Source organism: Pseudophryne corroboree, chromosome 5, assembly GCF_028390025.1.
Source record: "Pseudophryne corroboree isolate aPseCor3 chromosome 5, aPseCor3.hap2, whole genome shotgun sequence".
Taxonomy (NCBI): Eukaryota; Metazoa; Chordata; class Amphibia; order Anura; family Myobatrachidae; genus Pseudophryne; species Pseudophryne corroboree.
Genome location: NC_086448.1, coordinates 97,727,252 through 97,740,127, shown reverse-complemented (window position 1 = coordinate 97,740,127; position 12,876 = coordinate 97,727,252). Strand labels below are relative to the sequence as shown.

General features: G+C 47.5%; 1 protein-coding gene across 4 annotated transcripts in view; it reads right to left on the bottom strand.

Annotated features, from left to right (window-relative positions):
• The window catches only part of RUNDC3B (RUN domain containing 3B), a 596,000-nt gene that overhangs the window by 221,628 nt on the left and 361,496 nt on the right, over nucleotides 1–12,876 (bottom strand). For all 4 annotated transcript variants that reach the window (XM_063921483.1, XM_063921484.1, XM_063921482.1 and 1 more), the window contains one exon: nucleotides 1,414–1,547. In XM_063921483.1, coding sequence (XP_063777553.1) covers nucleotides 1,414–1,547 — 134 coding nt within the window. The remainder of the gene's footprint in view (nucleotides 1–1,413; nucleotides 1,548–12,876) is intronic.

Sequence of the window (12,876 nt, the reverse complement as noted above, 5' to 3'; positions counted from 1 at the left end):
TCATTTCGAGTTGTTCGCTCGCTAGCAGTTTTTAGCAGCCGTGCAAACGCTATGCCGCCTCCCACTGGGAGTGCATTTTAGCTTAGCAGAAGTGCGAACAAAAGGATCGCAGAGCGGCGGCAAAGTTTTTTTGTGCAGTTTTAAAGTAGCTCAATACCTACTCAGCACTTGCGATGACTTCAGACTGTTCAGTTCCTGTTTTGACGTCACAAACACGCCCTGCGTTCGCCCAGCCACGCCTGTGTTTTTCCTGGCTTGCCTGCGTTTTTTCGAACACTCGCTGAAAATGGTCAGTTGACACCCAGAAACGCCCTCTTCCTGTCAATCACTCTGTGGCCAGCAGTGCGACTGAAAATCTTTGCTAGACCTTGTGTGAAACTACATCGTTCGTTGTAATAGTACGTCGCGCATGCGCAGAAGTGCCTTTTTTTTGCCTCATCGTGGCACAGCAAACGAATGCAGCTAGTGATCAACTCGGAATGACCACCTAAGTCTCTAGATTTTATGTAGTAATGGTCTTGTTGAGATAGCAGAGCAAAGTTTACCAAACTCCTCCACATTACAGTCCAGGTTTTAAGGATATCCATTCTTGAGTCCAGATTGTTGAATCAAACTGACAGATACAAATTACAGTAAATCACCTGTGTTCAAGCATGGATACAGATGTCCTCTTACAACTTTGCTGCATGCACTACAAGTCATGTTACACATAACGCGTAAGTGCCATGTGACTCGGCAGCGCAGAGCGTCTTTTTTGCATTTTTTATATTGAAAATGCGTCTTAGACACAAATTAATGTAATAGGACACACAAGCAGCGTCTGCTGATTTAAATGATATGCAGCATGTCTATATTCTGTGTGTGACTGTGGCTGTATCTGCATACAAAATGCTATGCTACAGTGTTTTCCTGTAACGTGGCATTTCGGATGCAGATAGAGCCGCTATTACACACAGACTATAGGCATGTTCACAGCAGAAGTTGCGTGTGTGTCCTATTGCATTACATTGCATCCAAGACACATTTTCGCAACAAAAGACGCTCAGCGATACAGAGTCCAGCCACAGCATGACGTGACTTGAAGGGCTGTTTAGCGTGACTGCAGCAAGGATGTTAGAGGACACATCTGTATCCGTAACATCTGGACTGACATGGTGCAGTTTGTGAAACTCTGTAGTAAATGAAAACAGTTTCACACAAAATTTTTCCATAAGTAACTCCAATTTGCTGAAAAGTTTAAACAGTAAACCCTTCTCATCTCATTTGATTTTCCCATTATTATATCCTTATACACTACTATACACTGTATAAACAAATAATGTAACAAAAAAAATACACAAAATAAACATCACAACTGCTTTTGTCAGCTAAATTGTCATTGGGAAATAAAAATAGATTCAAAAAGATTCCTACCTTCGCTCTCGAGGAGCTGACATTTTCCATATTTTCGATACTACAGATACAACTGTGGGACACTTTGGAACATGCAACCCGTATGTAATCCCAAAAACTTCGAGGACTTTCATAACCAAACCAGGTTAGCTGACCTGAATAAAAGAAGAAGTAAGTGAGATCCTTAATGTTTAATTTAAAACAATGAAAATGTATTATACATATATACAGCAAGATGCTCATCTGTTAAATAATATAAAATAAATAAAAACAGAAAAGGATTAAAATAGAAAGAGTGGTCTTTCAAGGAGCAAATATATTTAATGGACTTGTCGATATGCTGCAGAGGCTTGATCTAAGGATGGCAGAGACGGAGACCATTGTGTGTGCAGTTGGATTCAGTAGAACCGTACTGAATACAGCATCAAATACCAGCTTAGAATATTATATAAATATCAGTGATCGTATTCTATGACTCATCATTCCCATTTCCCAGCGCCAGTCCCGAGCAGTCTCATCAGTTTCTGAACATATCAGCCTGATCATTACTGAGTAGAAAATAAACTCTAAAGGGAAGGGAAGAAAGCCAATAAAGTGCTGTTGATAAGGATGAAAAGAAAAAACAATAAGACCGGCACAGCAGTGTATGTTCTCTGTTCATAAAACAATAAAGCTTTGTTTAAAAAAGGCAAAAAAAAATAAATAAATAGTGAAGATGAAGGGTCCCTTATCCAGAGTGATCTGTGTGAGTGTAGGTAAGTAATATATATGGGTCTATGTACTAAGCCTTGAAGAGACCTGTAATGCGCAAGCAGTGCGGTATGCTTTGATTCATGTAGCAGCTGACTTCTTTCAGATGTACCACCATGCAAACACACCTAAACATAGAGGCAAGCGATTCGACTTCCTCTTTTTAGAGCAGACACAGGACCACTTGTTGTAACGGTCCAACACCTTTTTATTGTTTACAATGAATTTTGCCAGTAATAAACAAACACAAGATTTATTGGAAAACAATGTATCAACAAGTTCAGGGGCGCCACGTTATATGGCTGGGGGGGGTGGGGTGGAAAAAGAAACATTTGTCGCTCCCCCAACGATTACACCTACCCCCATCCCCCCAACATATGCAGGGAGCGTTTACCGCCGGATCACCGCGGAGACTCCAGTCCTACTTTGGAAAGTCTGCCGCCGCTCTGTGCTGCCCAATGTCCTGTGTCCTGGCCGGCTCTTCACACAGATGCATTACTGGGAGGATGTCCCACCAGGTTCAGCATGGCCACGCCTTCTCCCAGTAATACATCTGTGTGAAGAGCCGGCCAGGACACAGGACATGGGGCAGGGGCAGCGGCAGCATACCTTCCAAAGTAGGATTTAGTCTCTGCGGTGATCCGCCGGTAAGCTCTCCCCCTCCCCAGCGTCTGAGCCTCTGTCAAGTTTGGGGGGTGGGGGGGCATGCTGCCCCCTTGTTCCCCCCATTCCGATGCCCTTGAACAAGTTGATATAAAGAAACATGTTCCATAAGCAGGTTCAGCTCAGGGTGAACACTTATTTGCAGTAAGCAGAAGCAATTAGGTCTTTAAGCGTAACAGCAGGTGAGTCAGATGAAGCAGTTACACAAGCTGGTTTGGCTTTGAGAACGGAGTCACTATTAACCAGCAGCAGCGGATAGGTATTTAAGCATTTAGGTTGTGATATGGGAGCGCTATATATATTGTAGTGTAATCGTTGCAAAGCTTGAGAGTCCACAGTAAGTTCTGCACCTTCCCAGGAAAATCCCTCAAGCTTTGCAACGATTACACTACAATATACATAGCGCTCCCATATCACAACCTAAATACCTATATTCTGGAGCTGCTGAAAACTAAAACAAGAGCGGTATAACATATTTACAAAAACCAGGTATTTAAGCATAGCACACAGTTGAGACAGGAGAATGGAATAGCTCAGGCTGGTTTGGCCTGGTTTTGAGAATACATTCACTAAATGCCAGCAATATCAATTAGGTCTTTCAGCACAGCACACAGTTGAGACACGTGAAGCAGGTAACACAGGATGGTTTGGCTATGAGAATGCAGTCACCAATAACCAACAATATCAGTTAGGTCTTTGGGAACGGACGTCTTCGCTATTACATTCAGCATCTATGAGCACACATCTGTACTAGACTGTCACACTTTGGAATTCACTTTGACATCACCTATCAACATTTGAGAATATACGTTTGCATTATCTCACTCAGCATTTAGGAGCACACCTCTGCATTAACCGGTCAGCATAAGGAAATTCACTTTGACATAACATTTTAAGAATACAAGACTACAAAAAGGGCAAGGGAGGGGAAACAAGGCAACCTATCCCTGTCACTTGTCTAGAACGTGAAGCACTGTAACTAGGGTGACTACCCCTAATATTATAACACAATGGGGGCGCAGGGGAAGGGAGGTCTACCCACTTTGTTATGTTCCTAAAGCAGTGGGGAATAAGGTACTAAGAGGGGAGAACACCCCCTTTTTAACTTCAACACCAAAGGGGCACCAGAGAGGAATGGGAGCCTACCCCTTTATTACTGGGGCAGGGTAAGCAGATGGAGAGACGCCTACCCCCTTATTACTTGGTCCCCACTAAGCAGAGTGTACCGCTCATCAGGATCCCAGCTGTCTTAATACAGATGCTGGGATCCTGAAAGGGTCACCATACCACCGCCGGAATACCGGCGAAGTAGGTGATTCCCCCTCTATGGGTGTCCATAACACGCACAGAGGGATAATAGAACCTGTGGCGAGCAAAGCTTGCCACTGAGCCTGCAGCAAGCCCACAAGGGGCATCATTGCGCTCGCCCCCACTGCCGGAATTCTGCAGCACGGGATGCTGGTGTCGGTATACTGACATTCGGCATACCGTGCGGCAGGATCGCATATCGATCCCGTTGAATCCCTCTCGACTAAAATTGTGGTGGGGTCTTCTGGTCCCCTGGACTTCCCTCCTCTGCGCAGCCGCCGCCACTCCTTTCCAGACAGTCCTCCAGTCATCTTGGCAGACAGGCACAGGCTCATGAGGCACTTCTGTTAGCGCTGGTCACCCCTTACTATCCTGGCAGCGGCTCGACTCCCTTGAGGCTGGGCAGCAGGCAGTCTCCAGCAGGCGTACTTGGTCTTCTTACTCCAGGTATGTGGCTTCAAACCGCAACCAGCAGCTCCTCTCCCTCTAGTCTTCCACTGCAGGGTCTGGCAGCAGCATCTGCTCCGCTACCCGACCAATGCTCCGATCCTTCCAGAGTAGCTGACCCCCGCTCTCCCAGGGCTCTCTCTTTTATCCTTCATGACTGCCTTCAGACCACCTCCCTCTTTAGGCTCCTGGACGATGAATGGACCCCGGGGCCCCAGCAACAGTCCACCCCAAGGCCATTCTGCCCTACAACCCAGGAACACAATTATTTTCCGGGGACTTTCCCAGGTCAGGACTGTTGCTGGCCAGAGGGTGAACACCAGAGAGCAGTGGCGCCAAAACTCCTTGTCCAAGCTCACAAGGTCACGTAAAGTTCAACTTGAGCACTGCCATAGGGCTGTATTGGGACATCGTTGCAAGTATATGTGTAATTTAAAAAAATTGAAAAAGAAACTTTACATTTTTACTTACTATAACTATGGGGTACTACAGAGATAAGGTGGACAAGGATAAAATACCAGCCAATCAGATCCTGAGTGGCATGTTGCAGTCTCTGTTGGTTGGAACTTTATCTCCATCCACCTTATCACCCTCCAAGGCTTAGTCCATAGACCCCACAATATGATACTAATTTTGTTAATATTGTTTCAGTACACAGGCCAGGGATAGGTGAGGAGTACTAAAGAGAGATCCGCTCAGGATACCGGGTTAGGCATCCAGGCAGTCGGAATGCCGACACCGTAGTCCTGATCAACCTCTGCCAGGACTCCATATTGGTAAGACGTGGGGGGAAGGGGGGTGAGTTAGGTTGCGGGGAAGGGAAGGTTTGGGCTAGGCTGCGGGCAGGAAGGGGGGGGGGGGGGGGTTAGGCACCCCCGGGGAGGATTAGTGTTAGGCTGCAGGGAAGGGGGAGGGGGGGTAGGTTTAGGCACCACTGGGGAGGGTTATGCTGCGGGGTGTGGGGAGTTAGGGTCAGGATTCTCTGCTTCGGGATGCCGATGTTGGTCATATGGCCATCGGTATCCCATCCGCCATGATATCATATATATACTCTAAACCAGTGTTGGTGCAGCAGGTGTGAGTATTAGCAGCACTATTCATTAGTTACTGGAGAAGAATACATGACAGTGATATCATGTACAGGTTGAGTCTCCCATATCCATAAGTATTATTTGCATTCCAAATGAGATATTTTGGGAATGGGACCCAAGTCTAAACACAGAATGCATTCATGTTTCATATACACCTTATACACAGGTCATTTTAAACAATATTTTCAATAATTGTTATGCATTAAACAAAGTCTGTGTACACTGAAACATCAGAAAGCAAAAGGTGTCATTATCTCAGATGTGGTAAGAAAAATATCCGTATTTCGGAATAGTCGTATTTCAGAGTTTTGGATATGGGAGACTCAACCTGTATTGTATTTATTTGTAGAGTCTACAATATATTGTACAGTAACTGTTAGGTCAGCAATCAATTACTTGTTGGCAGTAGTCAATCTACATTTTTTGGGAGGAATTCGATAATTCCTCTTAGCATTTTAAGGAGTATTTCTGTCCAAAGAAGAGTATGGAAAATAATATTTCTCTGATGTCCTAGTGGATGCTGGGGACTCCGTAAGGACCATGGGGAATAGACGGCTCCGCAGGAGACTGGGCACACTAAAAGAAAGATTTGGTACTACCTGGTGTGCACTGGCTCCTCCCTCTATGCCCCTCCTCCAGACCTCAGTTAGATTTCTGTGCCCGACCGAGCTGGATGCACACTAGGGGCTCTCCTGAGCTCCTAGAAAGAAAGTATATATTAGGTTTTTTATTTTACAGTGAGACCTGCTGGCAACAGGCTCACTGCAACGAGGGACTAAGGGGAGAAGAAGCGGACCTACCTGCTTGCAGCTAGCTTGGGCTACTGGACACCATTAGCTCCAGAGGGATCGACCGCAGGACCCGTCCTTGGTGTTCGTTCCCGGAGCCGCGCCGCCGTCCCCCTTACAGAGCCAGAAGCAAGAAGATGGTCCGGAAAACCGGCGGCAGAAGACTTCAGTCTTCACCAAGGTAGCGCAAAGCACTGCAGCTGTGCGCCATTGCTCCTCATACACACTTCACACTCCGGTCACTGAGGGTGCAGGGCGCTGGGGGGGGGGGCGCCCTGAGCAGCAATAATATCACCTTGGCTGGCAAAATAACCACAATATATAGCCCCAGAGGTTATATATGTGGTAATTACCCCTGCCAGAATACAGAAAAAAGCGGGAGAAAAGTCTGCCGAAAAAGGGGCGGAGCCATCTCCCTCAGCAAACTGGCGCCATTTTCCCTCACAGTTCCGCTGGAAGGAAGCTCCCTGACTCTCCCCTGCAGTCTACACTACAGAAAAGGGTAAAAAAGAGAGGGGGGGCACAGATTTGAGGCGCAGTAAATATTACAGCAGCTATAGGGGACATAATTCAGTTAGTCCCTGCATTATATAGCGCTCTGGTGTGTGCTGGCATACTCTCTCTCTGTCTCCCCAAAGGGCTTTTGTGGGGTCCTGTCTCCTTTAAGAGCATTCCCTGTGTGTGTGTGTGTGCGGTGTGTCGGTACGGCTGTGTCGACATGTTTGATGAGGAGACTTATGTGGAGGCGGCGCAGATGCCTATAAATGTGATGTCACCCCCTGCGGGGCAGACACCTGAGTGGATGGACTTATGGAAGGAGTTACGTGCAAGTGTCGACTCCTTACATAAAAAATTTGACGACATGCCAAATGCGGGACAGCCGGCTTCTCAGCTCGTGCCTGCCCAGGCAATTCAAAGGCCATCAGGGGCTCTAAAACGCCCACTACCTCAGATGGCAGACACAGATGTCGACACGGATACTGATACCAGTGTCGACGACGATGAGTCAAATTTAATGTCCACTAGGGCCATTCGTGGCATGATTGAGGCAATGAAAGAGGTTTTACAGCTTTCTGATATAAACCCAGGTACCTCAAAGAAGGGAGCGTGGGCTTTCCCTGATAAGAAATTGGTGATTTAAAAAAAATTACTAATGGCGTTCCCTTTCTCGCCAGAGGATAGGTCACGTTGGGAAACACCCCCTAGGGTGGATAAAGCGCTCACACGTTTGTCTAAAAAGGTGGCACTACCGTCTCCGGATACGGCCGCCCTAAAGGAACCTGCTGATAGAAAGCAGGAGGCTATCCTAAAGTCTATATATACACACACTGGTGTTATACTGAGACCAGCTATTGCTTCAGCGTGGATGTGCAGTGCTGCTGCGGCTTGGTCAGATTCCCTGTCGGAAAATATTGACACCCTGGACAGGGACACTATATTGCTAACCGTAGAGCATATAAAAGACTCAGTCTTGTACATGAGAGATGCACAGAGGGAGATCTGCCGGCTGGCATCTAGAATAAGTGCATTGTCCATTTCTGCTAGGAGAGGCTTATGGACTCGGCAGTGGACAGGGGATGCAGATTCTAAAAGGCACATGGAAGTTTTGCCTTATAAGGGTGAGGAGTTATTCGGGGATGGTCTCTCAGACCTGGTTTCCACAGCAACAGCTGGGAAGTCAGCATTTTTACCCCATGTCCCCTCACAGCCTAAGAAAGCGCCGTACTATCAGGTACAGTCCTTTCGGCCCCAGAAAAACAGGCGGGGAAAAGGCGGGTCCTTTCTGTCTAGAGGCAGAGGAAGGGGAAAAAAGCTGCACCACGCAGCAGGTTCCCAGGAACAAAAGTCCTCCCCCGCTTCTTCCAAATCCGCCGCATGACGGTGGGGCTCCAGGTACGGTGGGGGGCCGCCTCAAAAATTTCAGCGATCAGTGGGTTCGCTCACGGGTGGATCCCTGGATCCTTCAAGTAGTATCTCAGGGGTACAAGCTGGAATTCGAGGCGCCTCCCCCCCCGCCGTTTCCTCAAATCGGCCTTACCGACAACTCCCTCGGGCAGGGAGGCTGTACTAGAGGCAATTCACAAGCTGTATTCCCAGCAGGTGATAGTCAAGGTACCCCTACTTCAACAAGGACGGGGTTACTATTCCACACTGTTTGTGGTACCGAAACCGGACGGTTCGGTGAGACCCATTTTAAATTTGAAATCCTTGAACACATACATAAAAAAATTCAAGTTCAAGATGGAATCGCTCAGGGCGGTTATTTCAAGCCTGGACGAGGGGGATTACATGGTATCCCTGGACATCAAGGATGCTTACCTGCATGTCCCAATTTACCTTCCTCACCAGGAGTACCTCAGATTTGTGGTACAGGATTGCCATTACCAATTCCAGACACTACCGTTTGGACTGTCCACGGCACCGAGGGTGTTTACCAAGGTAATGGCAGAAATGATGATACTCCTTCGAAAAAAGGGAGTTTTAATTATCCCGTACTTGGACGATCTCCTAATAAAGGCGAGGTCCAGGGAGCAGTTGTTGGTCGGAGTAGCACTATCTCGGGAAGTGCTACAACAGCATGGCTGGATTCTAAACATTCCAAAGTCACAACTGGTTCCTTCCACACGCTTACTGTTCCTGGGGATGATTCTGGACACAGAACAGAAAAAAGTGTTTCTCCCGCAGGAGAAAGCCAAGGAGCTGTCATCTTTAGTCAGAGACCTCCTAAAACCAAAACGGGTATCGGCATACCTCCCAACTGTCCCGATTTTCGCGGGACAGTCCCGTTTTTTGGGGACTGTCCCGCTGTCCCACCCGCGGGCCGCAGTGTCCCGCGGCGGGGGGGGGCAGTTGGGAGGCTCCTGCACGCGCTGCTCTGCTTAGCAGAGCAGCGATGAATAGACGCTGTGCGCATGCGCACAGCGTCTATTCAGTGCAGACAGAGGGAGAGAGGGCATGCCAGCAGCTCACGGAGCGCTGGGCATGCCCCCTCAATGACGAAATCGGGGGCGTGGCTCGCGATCGCGGGTCCTCCCGCGAAGCCACGCCCTTTCCCACAGGACACGCCCCTTTTTCGGGAGCGCGCGGCTCCGCCGCGCGTGTGTCCCTCTTTGCAAGCGGCTAAAGTTGGGAGGTATGTATCGGTGCATCACTGCACACGAGTCCAGGGAAAAATGGTGGCTTCGCAAGAAGCAATTCCATTCGGCAGGTTCCATGCCAGGACCTTCCAGTGAGACCTCTTGGACAAGTGGTCGGGATCGCATCTTCAGATGCATCAACTGATAACCCTGTCTCCAAGGACCAGGGTGTCTCTACTGTGGTGGCTGCAGAGTGCTCATCTTGTAGTGGGCCGCAGATTCGGCATACAGGACTGGGTCCTGGTGACCACGGATGCCAGCCTTCGGGGCTGGGGCGCAGTCACGCAGGGAAGAAATTTCCAGGGACTTTGGTCAAGTCAGGAGTCGTCCCTGCACATAAACATTCTGGAACTGAGGGCCATTTACAATGCCCTAAGTCAGGCAAGGCTCCTGCTTCAAAACCAGCCGGTTCTGATCCAATCAGACAACATCACGGCAGTCGCCCATGTAAACCGACAGGGCGGCACAAGAAGCAGGGTGGCCATGGCAGAAGCCACAAGGATTCTCCGATGGGCGGAAAATCACGTACTAGCACTGTCAGCAGTGTTCATTCCGGGAGTGGACAACTGGGAAGCAGACTTCCTCAGCAGACACGACCTACACCTGGGAGAGTGGGGACTTCATCCAGAAGTCTTCCTACTGTTGGTAAACCGCTGGGAAAGGCCACAGGTGGACATGATGGCGTCCCGCCTCAACACGAAGCTAAAGAGATATTGCGCCAGGTCAAGGGACCCTCAGGCGATAGCGGTGGACGCTCTAGTGACACCGTGGGTGTACCAGTCGGTCTATGTGTTCCCTCCTCTGCCCCTCATACCAAAGGTACTGAGAATAATAAGAAGGCGAGGAGTAAGAACGATTCTCGTGGTTCCGGATTGGCCAAGAAGAGCTTGGTACCCGGAACTTCAAGAAATGTTATCAGAGGACCCATGGCCTCTACCGCTCAGACAGGATCTGCTACAGCAGGGGCCCTGTCTGTTCCAAGACTTACCTCGGCTGCGTTTGACAGCATGGCGGTTGAATTCCGGATCCTAAAGGAAAAGGGCATTCCGGAGGAAGTCATTCCTACGCTGATAAAAGCCAGGAAAGAAGTAACCGCAAACCATTATCACCGCATTTGGCGAAAATATGTTGCGTGGTGTGAGGCCAGGAAGGCCCCTACAGAGGAATTTCAGCTGGGTCGTTTTCTGCACTTCCTACAGTCAGGAGTGACTGTCAAAGTCAGAAAAATGTCTTAATGCACACTGCCATATTTGCACCGCACACTGGTCCGTGCTGCGCATGCGTACGCTCTCCCGTGGAAGCGCATACCCGCAATAGCGTGCACTCGCACGCGCAGTATGCGCATTTACGGTAGAGTTTACGTGATCGTAGCGTGCGACTCATTAGTTACAAATGTTCACAATTAATGTAGTTTATAGATCATGGTCCCTTTGATAGATTCTGAAAGTTTGGTTAAAATAGAACGTCCCTGAGCCGAGGAATCCCTCTTTACATCGTACGAAGGGTCTAACAGGAATCATACAGCAGTGTTTGGTACCCATCGGAAGAGTATTTAATCAGCAATATTCCGGTGTTGGTTTGGAGCGGATTAATCGCTCGTGCGAATAGTTATGGACATAACAAGTTATGTCTATTTTCTATTATCATTTGTTCTTACTTAGTCATGCATCAGTGGGTCTCAAATGGCTCTTTGACCTCAGAGATCCCCCAAACAATAGTTTGCATGTTAAGAGGGCCTCATATCTACACATGCATAAGGTAATCACAAGAATAGTAATTGAAGATCAATTGTACTCCAAATCAGTATCTTTCCCGCAGACGGAGTGCAATAGCCTTTAATTACATTGAGCTTTGAGACTCAATGGAGAAGACCAACACCTGTGTTTACAAATGGGGCTGGATTTGTATACAGGAAAATAAGGGCTGAGACGTCATTGTCTCAATTGAAAGTGGACATCATGAATATAGAGCAGAACCCAGACAGGATTCTGTTTTGTATTCGCCAAACAAAAGGTCTCCAGAAGACAGGAATGTGCTGGTCATCACCCATTGTGTTACATAACTTAGGCCACTGATACAAGACAGTTTACCTGTATGAATCAACCTATGACCTTTGTTATAATGCGAAGCCGAATTCCTGCGTCCAATGGACAGTGAGACTGTAGGGACCATTAGATTGCATTGTGTGTGGGGCATAAATAGGCAGGCCGACCATATCCAAGAGCACTCTCTCATCAACGGTTATCTGCTGATAATCGGGAGCTGGATATCGAGGCGCTGGCGATCATACCCTTTGTGCGTAAGTTCTCTCCATAATCATTGTCTTTCTGCGAGCCAATTTCTCTCTCTCTCTCTCTATCTCTCTCTCTCCTCTTTTCTCTTATATACCTTATAGTATTATAGTATTGTATTGTATTGTATCTAGGTCAGCGTAGTATTGTCTATTTGTATTTATTGTTTAGTTCTGTGGTTAGGAAGTCTCTGTTATATTGTAGTGTATCATATGTACTGTTATCCTTTTTTTACAAGTATATTAGATATAATACAGTTAATAGGCTTTGGAACCCTAAACCAGTATCTGTGTATTTTCTATAGTGTTAAGTGTTCACTTGAGCGTCGGTGACGCACAAGCAGCTTTGTAGTTAGTCAGGTTACACAAGGTTGCACTTACACCCTGTACTCACATTAAGGTATGCAGTGTATTTCATTGATATAAGGTTTTACATAAAGGTATAGTGTTGTGAGCGTCGGCATCGCTGGTGACCTCCTCGTGGTCTCGAGCGTAAGCTACGCCATAGCGAATCATTTCCCTAGACATAACCAATAACGTGTCCTGTGATCACTGGGCCGCGAGCGAACGTGACGCTTGAGCGTCTCGCCTACGGCTGAGCGATCGTTACGCAAATAGCGTACCATTACGGTACTTCTTAAGTAAACAGCGTACAGTGTTCTTAGACTTCTTAAGGTGTTTTATACGACAAAGGAATTCAGCATTGTCAATTGGGGGCGTGTCCTATCCTTCTCATATCTGCACTGGGTAGATCAGCAGACATTATCCCTCCAGCAAAGGGTGGGAGGTTGTCTCGCAGTTGCTGACGGGATAAGCGTCTGCTTTCGCTTAGATTAAGAGTGCTGAAGGAATCCGGGACCGGAAGTAAGAACAAAACGCTTGTGTCTTTTTAAAACTGTTTATTTTTCTTTTGTCTTGCGTACGCACGCATATATCTGCATTTCTGTTTCATTTTTCGTATATCACTATTCCTGTTTGCCAAATTTTATAGTTGATAGAAAGGGCTAAAA